Consider the following 16,823-nt stretch of genomic DNA (forward strand, 5'->3'; position numbering starts at 1 on the left):
GGTCAAGAAAAAAAAAAAAAGATGCAACCAACAGAATGGGGGAAGATATTTGCAAATGGCATATCAGATAAAGGGCTAGCATCCAAAATCTATAAAGAACTTATCAAACTCAATACCCAAAGAACAAATAATCTAATCAAGAAATAGGCAAAAGACATGAACATACATTTCTCCAAAGAAGACATCCAAATGGCCAACAGATACATGAAAAGGTGCTTAATATCACTCGGCATCAGGGAAATAAAAATCAAAACCACAGTGAGATACCATTCACACTAGTGAGAATGGTTAAAATTAACAAGTCCTAATGCTGGTGAGAATTCAGGCTGGTGCAGCCACTCTGGAAAAGAGTACGGAGGTTCCTCAAAAAGTTGTAATAGAGCTACCCCATGACTCAGCAATTGCACTGCTGGGTATTTACCCCAAAATACAAATGTAGTGATCTGAAGGGGCACATGCAATGCTGGGTCAAAACTCCAGTACATAAAGCAGCAATGTCCACAATAGTCAAACTAGGGAAAGAGCCTAGATGTCCACCAACAGATGAAGCACTAAAGAAGATGTGATTATATGTGTGTGTGTAAGTATATACATTATATATATATATATATATATATATATATATATATATATATTTATGTGTGTGTGTGTGTGTTAATCTTCTGTGTATATATATAGAATATAGAATGTATATATAGATATATATATATATATATCTTCTGTGTATATATATATTTTTCTGTAAATATATATATTCACACACACACATATACACACCATGGAATATTATGCAGCCATCAAAAATGAAATCTTACCATTTACAACAACGTGGATGGAATTAGAGGGTATTATGCTAAGTGACGTAAGTCAATCAGAGAGGGACAACTATCATATGATCTCACTGATCTGAGGAATTTGAGAAAGAAGACAGAGGTTCATAAGGGAAGGTAGAAAAAAATGAAACAAGATGAAACCAGAGAGGGAGACAAACCTTAAGAGACTTTTGGTCTCAGGAAACAAACTAAGGTTTGCTGGAGTGGAAGAGTTGGGAGGGATGAGGTGTCTAGGTGATGGACATTGGGAGGGTATATGCTATGCTGTCAGACTGATGAATCATAAACCTATACCCCTGAAACAAACAAATCATTATATGTTAATTAAGAAAAGAATTAAAATGCAGAGTAGTTAAGCTAACTTTTTCAAGCAAGAACAAAGAGAATAGACATATCTCCCAGAATTGAAGTATATTATAAAGCTATAGTAATTAAAAAGCTGTAGGTAGAGTTACTTGGGTAGCTAAGTAGGTTAAACATCCCAGTCTTGATTTTAGCTCTCGTGTCATGATTTCAGGGTTGTGAGGGTGAGCCCAGTGTTGGGCTTCATACTCAGTGCAGATGCAGCTTGAGTTTCTCTCTTCTCCCTCAGTCCCTTTTGCTCTTGTTCTCTCTCTCTTTCTCTCAAAAGTAAATCTTTTAAAACAAGGTTGTAGGTAAAGACAGATTGTTGGATTTGAAGACTATATATATATATATATATATATATATATATATATATATATATATTATTTCCCCCCAGGGAATTCAAATTGATGTGAACTTCAGTAACTGATGTTAGGACCTTGAATCGCTTGCTGAAAACAATATACCTCACAAGGCACAAAAAATTATAATCCAGTTTGGGGAAGGTACAAATGTATCAAACAAAAATAAAAAATTTTGATATATAATTAGAATGGGTTTCTATCTTATGTAGGAACAAAGGAAAGCACAAAAAGTAAATTCTAAAAACCATTTAAAAAATCTATTTTAAAACCTTTTATATGACAAAATTTCACATAAACCAAACATTTTTAAAAGTGACAAATGGGAGTAAATATTTATAAACCCTGTTAATCAATCACATAAAGAAAAATAGTCCAATTTTCTACAAAGCAAAATATTTGACAAGGCAATACACAGAAAGGAAGTCACAACTGTTTAAAGTGTATATCAAAATATTCAACCTCATAAGAATCAGGGAAATACAGATTCAACAACAATAAAATACTATACTCCCACTCATTGACTTCATAAAAATAAAATTTAAAATGCTTTCATTTAAAATTTTGATTAGTGACCAAGCAAAACTACCCCAGAAAGCATAAAAAAGGATATTCCTCACAGACTCAATCAAATTTGGAAAATAGAAGTGATCTAAAACCTGAAAATAGAATGGAAATAAAGGGTGGTATGTTCTCATTATGGAAACTAAACAAATTTAAATATGAGAAGCTAATAAATTAATAGAAAAAAAGTACAAAAGGAAAGATTTACTTCTCACAAATAAAGGAGGTGAAGACCAAAGGGGATTTTAGCATTATTCAATATTTTAATTTCTTTATTAAATATATTATATATCACTATTACTTCTATAATTAAAGTTAATCTTAAAACTCATTATTTTATTAAATGGCTTAAGGAGAGCATAAAATATAAGAAATGAAATGAAGTAGAATAAAAAGTGAACCTTTACTGGAATTAAGTAAACTTAGCACATCTAGTCATACTTTTATAATCCTGATAGGATTTAAAGAAATTTCAAGGTGATTGGTTAAATCTCTAGCTGTTATTACTGAGGACTCAAGTTCATAATTTGCTCTTTTTCATGGTTCCTTGTTTTGCTGAACCAACTCTAGCTCTTATTTTCATTTTAACAGAAGGAAACAACAAAGCAACACAGATTGCTGAATACTAAGATATACTACACGAAAGGTTAACAACCTCCAATATATATGGCCTCAGTAGAAATGCCATCATTTTTAAATTTCTGATTACCTGCAATCCTCATCTTTGCTGCAACAAGTTCATTAAGAAAATCTACACCAGAAAGGGAGACCCTCTGAGCCTTGTTTTTTTCCATTTGCAGAATAGTGATTAATAGTACTTATCATATAGGATTCTGGTGGGAATTGAATTAAAATTTTCATATAAAACATTTAGCTACAGATATGTGCATATAATACATCATGGAATTAACTATGAACTCTTATAAATTTAAAATGTCTAATATTCTATAAATGCTTAATAGTTAATCAGACAAAGGGGGCTCTTAGAATCCATGAGTTTGACATGCCACTGAATATAGATTTCAACAGAAGTTATAATATTATTTTGACAACTAACCACTATTGAAAATCCCAAACTAATGACCAAGACTTGCAATAGGACATGGGATTTCCCATTCTACAGATGGAAGAACTGAAATCAAGAAAAAAATTATTCATAAAGACCTTCAATACCTTACAAAAGATAATCTCTCTCATTATTTAGAATAAGTGAATGAAACACTTCAACAAAATAATTATTTTATCCCTCTATGTTACTTAGGTCATTTTCTAGTTTTCTGCAGTTTTTTTTTAACATTTTAATATATATCAGATCTATCTTTGCTAAAAAAGTAGTCATCAGTTATATAATTTGAACTCTCTACCTGTGGTCACTGAAATTTTCCTCCATATAATCCATGTTCATTTCAAATATCAGGAATTATTGCTCAGTATTACAGACCTGTGGCACTGTGAGGCAAGAAATGGAGGTTCTTGTACTGGTCTGCCACTTCCTGACTAGGGGATTTAGGAAAAAGCTCCTCAAATCTATTGGTATGTATTTCCTCTTAAGAAAAATAAGGAATTGTAGTTTTCATGGATCCTTTCACTTACAAAGAACTATTTTTTTTAAATCAAGTGATTTAGTAACTCATTTACAAGTTTATCAAAATTATCAATTAATTTCCCATCATTCTCTTATCTTTATTCTCTTTATAACTTATTGCTTATCTTATTCAACCATTTGATTTTTTTCCAAACTTTTATTGTTATTTTTTTATCATTCCTTTACTTCCAAAGTAGAGTACACAGCATTCCACATCTCTGAACCTCATAACCTGACAGCTAGAGAGTCCCATTTTGAGACCAGGAATTCAAAGTAGCATTCCCATTTTTTCATTTTTTATTACAACAGTCCTTTTAAAGATGTTTTGCAAACTATTAAAATGTAAGATTGTTACATGAATTAGAAGCCTAAAAGTCATAAAAGAAATTGTTACCAGGGAAATATATTTCATAAATTATATTTATGCAAAAAATTACTTTGTTAAACAAATGAATAAGGATGGATGATAGTATAGCTGCTCAAAGAGATTACATAGGCTCAAGCATGCAAGAATTGAAAAGGTAAGAATAAAGAAAATATAGAAAAGGAAAAAAATATATGTAAGAACTCACATTTTTAGTATCAGCCAAATCCAATTAATATTGAAAGGGATATCCTTGTCTTCTTGAACTCATGACAACAAATTAAAAAAATCTTCAAAGTCGAAAGATAAATATATCTCTTAGGACAAAAAAAGTAATGGAAAAATTCCCATATCTTTGTATTTGAAATTTCCCATGCTTATATTTAAAATGTAATGAATCACTGAATTCTACTCCTGAAACTAATATTACACTATATGTGAACTAACTGAAATATAAATAAAAACTTGAAATTACAAAAAATAAAAAATAAAAATAAAAGAAAATAAATATGTCTTAAAAACTAACTGAATACTCAGAACCAGAATGAGAAGTATATCATAAAACTGGAAGGAAAGTCTCAACTGCATCTCACCCTATCTATCTTGCCTTTTTTCCCCTTTGGTGCAATAATGAGCTTCAAGGTCTACTTCCCTAAATGTGCAGGGTTGGGGTCTCCTGGGGAAGCTACAGGGGAACAGTCAGGAGGAGTATATAAAGTCACTGGATGCAGGTGAGAACTGGACCTGCCAATGGAAATCCATATGGGAATTCTTGGACAAGGCTAGTAAAAATAAACTCGTGATTTTAATCTGTTTTTGCTTTGGTTTTTCAAATGTGATTTTGAAAATAATTTTTTTAGATTGTTTAAGATATAAAATATATGATGTTAATTATCAAATACAATTTCCATGGTCAGTGATACAATTTTTAAAGTGGACTTATTCTTCTCTACACAAGGAATAAGCCCTAATGCACCCATTATATTTATTATAGGTCTTCTACTGCTTCCATTATCAAAGCTAATTAATTATTAATATTGAAGTTATTTGGCTTTTTTATAATAATTAAGGTCAAACTTTAATGTCCCCATTCTCACAGAGCTTATCCTCTTTATATCACCTTTCTGAAACCTAATTCCATGCCCCAAATCGAAATACCTAATTTCACCAGATCATTTGACTTCCCTTTCATGGGTCGTTTGAAGGTTTTTTCATTTTGGTTTGGGGGTTTTGTGTGTCTTTTTAAATATTGGTGTTCTTCTCTCATTTTCTCAATAGACTGTTAACTCAATGAAAATAGGATCTATTGCTCTTCAGACTGTATTTAATAATTTAAATTTTGATCATGGCAAGTATAACAACAGTAAGTGAAAAATCATTACTATGTGCTAGTAATTATGCTAAGGACTTTAAAGGGATTTTAAAAGTTAATGCACATAATGACCCCATGAGATGACATTAATATTTCCACAGAGGCACAAAGAGATAATTGACAAGATTTGGCAGGTAGCAACTAGTATAGTAGAATTCAACCTTGCTAAGATGCTTTACTGACCCTACAATGATTGTGACTAGTATTTCTACACTTTACACAGAGTAAGGCCTTAATAAGTGTGTCTGAATTTTTATTGAAATAATAAAATAATGTGCTGCATATTTCAAAATTACATATAAATTTTGAATTGTAGTACTTAGGATACATATTTTTATTTTCCAACTTATATAGTCCACTCATAGTAGAACTTCAATTGCACCAACAAAATAAATTACTAAGGTAATTTTTATAGTTTTGATTATTTGATGATGGCAAAGTAACATAAAATTTAAAAGATTTATTTTTTCATGCTTTATTATAATACAGTTATAATTCTGTTTCGTTGCCTAATAATTTAATTTCTGTGCTTTTGATGTCAGAAATACTGCAAGGAGGACTATGTATATATGAATGGAAGCAGGAAGATGGCTGAAAGACGCACCATGCAACAGTGTCAAAATCTAATTAGATATGCAGCTTAAGCATTTAGTAGAAGAGGCAATTTTATGTGAGATGCATTTGCCAGAAGTCCAGGATGATTCATGTTACCACCTCAGACATTGAAGCCAGAGAGTCTGACTTTAAATCCCAGGTGTACCTTTCATGGGCAATGTGACTTTGGTAAGACACTTATCTCACTGGAATTTAGATTCTTTCCCTATAACTATAATTATTTTATCATACATCAGTAATATGTAATCAATATTAATATTATAATTAGTATTATTGCTATCATTCACTATTATTATTAGAAACTTTATGGCACAATTTACAAAGAAAACTTGGAAATATCTCCAGGACAAAGCATTTCAATCACAACCTTTAGACTGAAGTTATTGATGCTCAAGGACAAAATAAGACAACAGCTCACTGCACAAAACTCTGTGACACTGAAATATAAATTCTACACTCCAGGCCCTCATCTATGACATTGATGTGTTCATGAATGTAGACAGTTTGTTATAGCTGAACTGATTGTGTAAGCTACTTGATGAAGATCATACATTTAGTTGGATTCAAGGATTAAGTTAATATAAAATGATACTTATATTTCCTCTAAGACTTGATTCCACACATAAGGGATTGTCCTATTTTCCACATGGATAACATTTCAAAGAGGATGCAAAAGTGGCATATTTAATAAGGATAGAACTATCCTCATTTTATACATATTGAGATATGCATTCTCTGGTTTTTGGGTTAGAGCTACGATTTTTTCAAAATTCCTTTTACACTGTGGTAGACATAATTCCAAAATGTCCCTCAGGATTTCCTGCCCTAGTCCTGGGAACTGGAAATACGAAAATATAGCACATGTTAAATGTAGAATTACATGTCTAAAGGGATTTCAACAATGTAATTAAGGTTATTGGTATGTTAACTTTGAGTTATGTGTTTGATCGTATCTAATCCCACCAGCTCCCTAGAAGAAAAGAATTTTTCCTGACTGGTAACATAAGAGTAAGTGAGATTCAAAGTACAATTAGACTAAAATGCACCATTCCTGGCTTTGAAGACAGAGGGGCCACATGCTAAGCCCTCAGGAAACTAAGAGCTTACCTTCCCCACCCCTTCCCCTTTCCAGCTAGGAAATTTCTGGAGACAAGAGACTCCATCTTGATGTTCCATTCTCCTTTCTAAGGAATAAACTCTTGAACTGGGCCAGAACACTAATTGTTTTTTACAAGCAATTACTCAGAAAATCCAACAGAACAACTATCATTTAGACCATAAAACTATAGACTATAAAGACTATAAAACTATTAATAACTTCATGAGAACAGAAACATTAACTACTGCCTACCAGGAATAGTTTTGTTTGACAGCATCAGTAGAATAATCAATAGAAATTAAAAGTGGGGTGCCTGGGTGGCTCAGTGGGTTAGGTGTCAGACTCTTGATTTCAGCTTAGGTTATTATTTCAGCTTTGTGTTGAGTGTGGAGCCTGCTTGGGACTCTCTCCCTCCTTTCTCCGATCTGCCCCATCTCCCTGCCCTCTCTCTTGGAAAGAAAGAAAGAAGAAAAAAGAGAGAATGAAAAGGTAATCAAAAAGCAGTTGCATCTGTCAGTACCAAATGAAGGTTTTTTTTTTTTTCTCTCTCTCTCCTTTATCTAAATTATGTGATTTCTCCTTTCTTCTTTCTCTTAAAACAAACAAACAAACAAAAAACCTTGCTTTCCCTGTGTTATGCCCCAATAATGGGTCCATGATTAAAGGAGAGAGACTGATATAAAGTGAAGGTCAAACAAAGCTTTATTTCACGCCAAGCATCAAGAATCTAACCGAACGTTTGGGGACGCACCTCTTACAAGAGAGGGTGACCCTTCTCTGTTTCATAGACTAGCTTTTGAGGACAAAGGCCATGAGGCCGGGCCTGGCCACGCACAGGTGACCAATGAGATTGTAACACACACAGGAAACTCCACAATGATGCTAGGTGACCAATTGAGTTACAATTTAACCTAGTAGACATTTGACCCAGCCTATTACACCTTGATTAAGATTGGCGCCATAAAGGCTCCCAAAGGGCGGAGGGGGGTGCCCATACTCCTTGGTATCTAGGGAGACAGTATGCAACCCCTACTGATTGATGTCTCCACCTAGCCTGACCCACCCTTGTATCTGGGCTTTATTATTTGAAGCTGGTTTCCGGGACTTGTTTTTAAGTGAATCCCTTGGGGGAAGGGGAGCAGGGACAGTTTAAGGGTTAAACAACAAGGTTTTTGTTTAACCTCAATGAAAGCCTCTTGCTAAAATATAAAAATATAAAATAGGTCCTTACACCCCGCATGAGCAGGACACTTTTCCTGGTTACACCAAAATCCATGTTCTCCAAATTGCAGTTCTGAGACCCCCAAATAGAGGCCTGTGTTCTTTTTCAGTTTCTCCTCCTTTTCCCAGTTGAATGAAGGGACTTTGAAAAAAGAAGATTTATTATTCACAAGTCACAGAGTGTACATCACATGCCTGGGGCCACACAGTTTGATCACAAGTACAGAGAGACAGGGAGAGACAGAAAGAGCTCACCAATCTGAGGTTCTGTCTCTAATAGGTTCAAGAGTGGGTTACCCGGGATTTGGGGGTTCACTACTGGTGTATTTAAAACATAAAGTACAGGAAGAAAAACACAGAATCATACAAATGGTCAAAAGTCATTTAGAAGTCTTCCAGGGCTTTCCAAATGGGGGACTTCATTGGTAGGGCAGCCTGACCCCTCACCTAGTTGCGTAGCTGACATTGTGTTCATTGCAGTTGAGAAGTCTTTGAAATGGATGATCCAGCCATCAAAGGTTAATGTTAGTACTTTACATTATAATAAAAAAAGCCAGGAATCCTGGGGTTCAGTCAATTAAGTGTCTGCCTTTGGTTCCTGTGATGCTAGAATCCTGGAATCCAGTCCCCCATCAGGCTCCCTGCTCAGAGGGAAGTGTGCTTCTACCTCACAGGGTAGAAGTGGCCCTATTTGTGAGCTCTCTCTCTCATAAATAAGTAAAATATTAAAAAAAAAAGAAGCCAATTGTCAGGCACTTACATTATGCCTAAATAGGATCAAATTTTGAGGTGCTGGGGATTAGGGCTCCAAAATATTCTTTTCTTGAGGGACACAAATTAACTTTTAACATAAAATGTCAAGTCTTAGAATCAAAAGATTCTATATTCAGATATATGATTTTTTAACTGTAAAGGGTTTTTTTTTAATTATTACATGCAACAGTAGGCAAAATTATTTAAAGTACATTTTTACTAAGAGAAATTCCATGTTATTGTTTTTCACTATTAACTGATGTTGCCTTAGTTCCTCCAAAGTTTGAATCAAAATTTATCTTTAAGATAGCCCTTTTAAAAAGAACATCTTTTTTTCTTTAATTATTATGTGTAAATTTATGGTATACAACATGTTGATTTGATATATTAATATATTGTAGTATGATTATCATAAAAACATAAGAACTTGCAAGATGCATTGAGAACAATGTAGTATCAGTAATGGAAGTTATAACATTCTGCAATTCATGTGAAGTGTTTAACACTAGTATTAAAGATGTTTCTAAGAATTATAAGAAGCATAAAAATAAAAAATAATACATATATATATGTATATATTCTATGCTCAATCCTCATGTCATGTTGTCATGTCATGTTTTGATTCCTTCATTTGAGCTTATTTTCTCTGAACGTTTTATGTGAAAATGGACATATTGATGACTTCCTGATGGGATACTTTTCTACCTAGAAACTTTGGGATTTAATTATTTCAAGCAATTTACTTTAGAGCCCTCTGAATATGAACTGACTTTAAATTACATTCACTCCTAAACTAGCAAATACAAGAATAATACAGACTATGAGATTATGACAATACCTAAGATTAAAAAAAAAATTGACTAGCAATTGTTTCATACTTTTGGCAGCACTCTCTTATACTACTTTTCCACAGATCTAACAAATAGTTCTGTTACTAAAGCAAACAGTATATTCAATGAGGCATCTGCAGAAAAATGTGGGTCTACAGAAAAAGTTGATCAAGGTAGACCTCAACTCTAAACTTTTGTTTACCACACTGAAAACACCCCTACCATTAAGGATTCCCACAGGTCAAACTTGCACGTTGTGGCTAACTGTAATCCTACAGTTCTTTCATGTATGACATGTTCTCCTAGAGCAAGGCTGGACTTTCCTGCTTGGCCTTCCTTGTGACTTGCACCTGGTTAGATATTTAGAAGCAGTGAAGGGTGTGGGAGGAATCTCAGGAAGAGACCAAATATCATTGTCTGACAACTTATTCAAATGATATAATCACAAGGTACCTAGGCAAGGGAAGACTGTTGTTGCCCTGTTTCAAGGGAGAGGGACTTACTTATGACAACCACAAGGTTGCAAGTTCATCTGCGAGTTCATGGTTCTCTCTCTTACCCACACAAATATGTCTACTTTAGATATCAGAGTCCTACACTTTCCCTATCTGAAATTAGATCAATCTCTATTGGCAACAGACATGGTTACGGCAACCACAGGAATTCCATTTCAGAAGCATACCCAGGAGACATTTTGAATATAGTGTCTCTGGGGAGGTACCTAAATGAGATCCAACATACTCCCCTTTTCATACATGCCTTGTCTTGAAATAGAAGAGGACTTCAACTAAAACTCTGCCAACTGAGATCTACTGAAGTGTGACCCTTGCAAGAGGAAAATCAGTAACTATGATCAATGATAAAGTGCTTGAGATGGATAAATTCTGAATCCAAAAAAAAGTGATGTGTATATGTCCCTAGTGTTTATTGTGGAATCATGGCATTCCATTCCCACACAGAGAAATAGATGATTTTTTTTCTTTCCAAGCTAAGAAGTTCTTTTTTTTTTTTTTTAATTTTTATTTTAAGAAGCTTCCACACACAACGTGAGTCTCAAACTCATGACACTGAGATAAAGAGTCACATGCTTTACTAACTGAGCTAGCCAGGTGCACCTCAAGCTAAAACGTTCTAATGTTCCCAGTACAATAAAGTTAATATAAACTTAGCAATTTTGATATAATTTAGTAATTTATAAATAAAAAATATGTTCAAGAAAACAAAAATACTCATGTTAAATATTCTATATGGATAAAAATACAAATTAGAAAATAGGTTAAAACTGAAAGATTCTTAGTGATCATGTAACTCAATACTGCAATGTTGATGGATGGTGACAAAAGGTGATATCCCTATCCACTGCCAAAATGCAGACTTTATACAAATATCTTGGTCTCTCTCAAGTTACCCTCTTTTCTAGATTCTATTAAAACTCACTAAGATAATTCATACATGTGATGTAACTATTTTTGTTTCAAGGCCAAAAAAAAAAGACTCTTTTGAGTTTTAACATTCTTTATCAGTTATTAAATTCAAATTCCCTTTCTCAACCATTGGTTGCTTCTATGCCTTACTTATAGCCCATATGAATATATCTACTTAATTTGGGACATGTATGCTACAGTCATAATAACCCAAAAGTGCAAATAAATTATTATAATTTGTATGACCCAAGAAAAAATTAATGTTTCCCCCAAATTAGAAGTGCTCATTGTAGAGCAAAAAGTTTTTACAAGAAGAATGCAAAGAGTACCACTCCAACTATCCACCTATCCAAGGTAAAAATATTCCTTCAGAAAGGTAAATACTTACACTATTTTCTGACACTGTTCTAGAAGAATCTAAATAAATATGAGAAGAATTTGAAGTATGAACCAAGAAATAAAAGGGAATTACCTAGCTAATAGACTGTCACTTAAAACATGAGGATTTTACAATCATTTGAAACTGGTGCTTTCTGCTCAGTCAACCAAGAACAACCAAGTTGAAGATCCATAATCAGACATGATGCGTCTGAAGTGTGTAATAAAAAGGAAGTCATTTGAAGGAGGAAAAGGCTGCCAGGCTGGGGATATAAACATATAAAACATAACTTGTAAACAGAGAACATGAAAAGTCAATATCAAAAAGGGAAGAGAAAACACTAGATCAAAACCACAGTGATGCCACGCAGCCAAGAGAGGCAGAGACACAACAGTGAACATCTAAGGCATGTGTCTTGACATGGCTGTTTGTACCTGGTCCTGTCCCTTCTGTACATGAAAATGACTCAACACTAATCAGTGTATATGTTCATTCTCGAAGGAATGAATTCTCTTGTCCTCTAATGATGTTACACCACAATAAAAAGATAAGATTCTCAATGGGCTTCTAGGTGAATCTGAACTATGAAGAAAAAAATTGAAGCACCAATTCATCTTTTGTCATCTGAAATCAACTTTTTCCTCCATAACTTCCTCATGGCATCTTTCACCTCTGCATTCCTCAATGTGTAAATCAGAGGATTGATCAAAGGTGTTCCAAGTGTATAAAACACAGCTATCATCTTATCCATGGGGAAGGTGGTTGCTGGGCGTGTGTATATAAATATGCAAGGACCAAAGAAAAAGAGGACCACAATGATGTGGGAGATGCAAGTGGAGAAGGCTTTTCTCCTCCCTTCAGCACTGTGGTTTCTCAGAGAATACAAGATGATAACATAGGAGCACATCAACATGACAAAACTCACTGTACAAATGGCCCCACTATTGGACACCAAGAGTAAGTTGACCACATAGGTGTCTGCACAGGCAAGTTTCAACAAGGGCTGCAAGTCACAAAAATAGTGATCAATCACATTGGGACCACAGAAAGGTAAACTCAAGGCAAGACCAATCTGAGCTAAAGAATGCACACAGGACCCCACCCAGGCTGTAGCCATCAGCACAGCACAGACCCTTCGACTCATGATGGTTGTGTAATGTAGGGGCTTACAGATGGCCACATAGCGGTCAGCAGCCATGAGGATAAGGATGAAAATCTCTAGGCAGCCAAAGAAATGGAATGAAAAGACTTGTATTATGCATTCATTGAAAGAGATAGTGGTCTTCCTCAAAAGGGCATCCACAATCATTCTAGGAGCTATGGTAGTACAGAAGCAGGTGTCAGATAAAGATAGATGGAAAAGGAAGAAGTACATTGGACTCCCGAGTGTCTGGCTGGTCTTGATAGTAGTAATAATCAGAAAGTTACCCAGCAACGTCCCCAGATAGAAAAGCAAAAAAATGACAAACACAATTTTCTTCCTAACAGGATCCTGGGTCAACCCAAGCAGAATGAACTCAGTAACATTATTATTCAGCTGCATGATTTCTTCAATTAGGAGATGCTTGAGTATGAATTTGTTGATCTGCAAGAAATAACAGAATTAATTCATGGTGTGATGTGTGATTTTATGGAATAATTTAAGCAAAATAAATATTCTTCATCATTAATATTTTAGGGGTGAGTTCCTACATGTCACCTCAATAGTTTGTTCCTCCATTTATAATGGCCACTTCATAATGCCATTATGAGTCTCAACAAACTTGTGAAAGTTGTATCTTCCTAGAGTATACTTCAGATACAATCTTGTAGCATTTAAATGATTCTGATTAATTTTACCAATTCAATGAATATAAAGTTAAAAGATATGACTCCATTTTATTATTAATGTCATTATTTTTGCATATGTAATATATCTTTGGACCCAGGTTTCAATGGTGTGTCACTTGGCATTTTAGATATTTTGACTGCCTTTGCAGGCTCATGATACAAGTATAAAATCACACTCCATTATATGTATAAAATCACACCCCCAAAAAGAAGAATGTCTTATTTTTGCATATATTTATCATCATATATTTTGTATACGCTTACAGAAAATGTATATTTTTATAAATATGTAGTATGCCCTCTGTCACTGAATATTTGCTCCCAGCTATTAGAGCTTGAAAAGAGGAACAGGAAGTACTTCTAACTTCTAAATAATACACTTTTACCTTGAAACACCCTTATGATATTTAGTATTTGACATACACTAATGCAGATAAGAGCATGAATGTTCTTTGATAGTTGATAATATCTCAAATATCTGCATTTTTTTCTCCTTCCCATTTCTAGAAAACACTCCTTAATGGACACAAAATCCCTGAGGTTGCATTTAAATGAAAGGGGGTATTGTTATGCAATAGTTCATGTTTTTAGTAACCCAAATTTTAGCTTAAGCACTTTGGATCTGAGGTTATTTAGGGAGATGTCACCAGATAGTTCACGTAGGACCAAATCAAGACTGTAATCTCCACCAGAGTTCTATTAGTCAGGTAGTGAAAATTCCACATCCTTATAACAGAACAAAGATTCAGAAGAGTGAGTTAGATATTGTTTTAGACAAGAATAGTAAATAATCAGAACTGGCTTCATTCAATTTGTTTTCTATCCTGGTAAAGTCAGTGATCATTCATCTTTGAAATTTCACTCCTTTCAAATTCAAATTTGGAAAAAAAGATTACTGCAGACTTCACTTCCAGGAATAAAATCTTTTCTCTAAATCTTTCTTGTCAAAATGGTGTTGAAAGGGATACTACGTGCAAGTAAAAATACAAACTAAAGTATAATTTAGAAGACTTACCAGATATTTAATCAACATTTTATCAATAGTATCTTTCCATCCTGGAATGTCATTTCTACCTACTTCAGTTATCTCAAAACTTCAGGACCCAAATTCCAAGAACTCTTTTCTGGAGGTCTTCAGTAATTACACTTTGATCAGCCATCAGAAAGGATGAATACCCAACTTCTGCATGAACATGGATGGAACTGGAGGAGATTGTGCCGAGTCAAATAAGTCAAGCAGAGAAAGTCAATTATCATATGGTTTAACTTACTTATGGAGCATAAGGAATAACACAGAGTTCATTGGGAGATGAAGAGAAGTGAATGGGGGAAATTGGAGGGGAAAACAAACCATGAGAGACTGTGGACTATGAGAAACAAACTGAGGGTTTTAGAGGGGAAAGGGATGGGGGGGTGAGACTGGTAGTGGGTATTAAGAAGGGCACATATTGCATGGAGCACTGGCTGTGGAGCATAATCAATGAATCTTGGAACACTGCACCAAAAACTAATGGTGTATTTTATGCTAACATAACACAATTAAAAAAAAAAAATTCTCACTCCTGTTCTCCAATGGCATCCTTTATAGTTCTTCTTATAACATTACATATCATGCTTAAATTCACTCATGTGAGTGCTTTCTTTAGCTTCTTTCTTGGAATAAGAATCTTTGAAAAGTACTTATTCTCAGGATTTTATTTTCCATAGTTCAAGCCCCAATGCCTTGTACCATGTAAGTATTAATGTTTTTTTTAATTTTCTCAATTACCTCTTAAAATATATTTATCTGATGGTTTTAGTAGTATTCTGATTACAAAACACATTCACATCATTAATGCCTTGTGGCTCTCTATCTATTATGTGTGGCAGACAGACAAACATTCTCCTAACTTATAAATCCAGGAAGTAGGCTGAGAACAATTTTAAACATTGTAATAAACATGAAGCAGAACATGTTGTATTCTGAAGAGCATCACATAACCATGTAAGATTCTGGGACATTGATATCCAAAAAATGATCTTCTTACATATTAGCATTTTCTACATGAATCTTTAACCCATAAAGAATTCAAGGAGTGCCTTGACATTTCTCACATCTTCTTGCAACCGAGGCATGTTTTTGTACAAGTCTCTGTGGATGACCACATGTCCATTTTTTCCAAGGACATGTTAACACTTTCATCCAGTTCTCCAAGAAATATGACATACAAATGAGTTGCAATGACCTAGGGTCAAATAACCCTATTATAATAACACATCTTTTAATAAGTATTGCACTTACCTCAACTTTTCAAACAAGTGTAGCCAACTTTGGAATGGCTAAATCTGTCAGCACAGTAGCAAACTATGTGTTGGGCTTAGAAGTAACAGAGAAGAGCTGAAAGAAAAGCACACAGGAAAAAAATTGGAGAATAGATGAGGGTGGAATATAGACTGTCAGGTGGATCATTCTATCCCATAAATCTGTTTTTCTGCAGCAGCCATGGTGAGTACCACTGGTTTCCTTAAGGGCTTTCTTCAACTACCTAACCCTCCCTAATTTGGTTACACTAGACTTCCACCTCTGGAAGAACCACTATACTCATTTCTATGCAAAATCCACATTCTCTGTGGAAGGTTAACAGGCTGTCCCCAGATTCTTTATCCCTTAGGGGACAAACTGAGGGTTACAGAAAGGAGAGGTGTGGGAGGATGGGGTAACTGCAGGATGGGTATTAAGGAAGGCATAGGTAGTTATGAGCACTGGGTGTTATACCCAACTAATGAATCACTGAACACTACATCAAAAGCTAATGACGTACTATATGTTGGCTGATTGAATATAATAAAAAAAAAAATGAAACCCTCCCACCTACCTGGCACATTACCTTTCATTTTCATGATATCCTGTTGCCTCCACATCATCATGATTCCTCCAAACTTCCCATGAGAAGTTGTTATTCAGCTCTGAGATTAAATCTCAAATGTGTGTATCAACTGCAAATTAAGTTCTTAAAATATTATTTTGAAACATATAAAGAGTAATAATTCCATACTGTTATGTACAACTTTCTATGTTTTTAGAGGCTTTTTGTTTGTTTATTTGTTTTAATTTTAGAGTGAGAAAGAAAGAGAAAGCAGGAGGAGGAGGGGCAGAGTGAAAGAAAGAGAGAAACTCAGACTCCCCACTGAGCATAGAGCTGGATGTGGTGCTCAATCCAGGACCCTGAGATTATGACCAGAGCTGAAATCAAGAGTCAGCTGCTCA

General features: G+C 34.4%; 1 protein-coding gene across 1 annotated transcript; it reads right to left on the reverse strand.

Moving 5' to 3' along the window:
• Positions 1–12,356: 12,356 nt before the first annotated feature.
• LOC111149773 (olfactory receptor 4C16-like) lies at positions 12,357–13,289 on the reverse strand. Its single transcript, XM_022507039.1, has one exon. The coding sequence runs from the start codon at positions 13,287–13,289 to the stop codon at positions 12,357–12,359; it is 933 nt and encodes a 310-aa protein (XP_022362747.1).
• Between the last annotated feature and the right edge of the window lie 3,534 nt (positions 13,290–16,823).

This window comes from Enhydra lutris, unplaced genomic scaffold, assembly GCF_002288905.1.
Source record: "Enhydra lutris kenyoni isolate GAN:26980312 unplaced genomic scaffold, ASM228890v2 scaffoldscaffold22, whole genome shotgun sequence".
Lineage (NCBI taxonomy): Eukaryota > Metazoa > Chordata > Mammalia > Carnivora > Mustelidae > Enhydra > Enhydra lutris.

Excerpts from the sequence above, each read along its gene's own strand:
- LOC111149773 (XM_022507039.1), bottom strand. The coding sequence starts at position 13,289 with ATGCAGCTGAATAATAATGTTACTGAGTTCATTCTGCTTGGGTTGACC.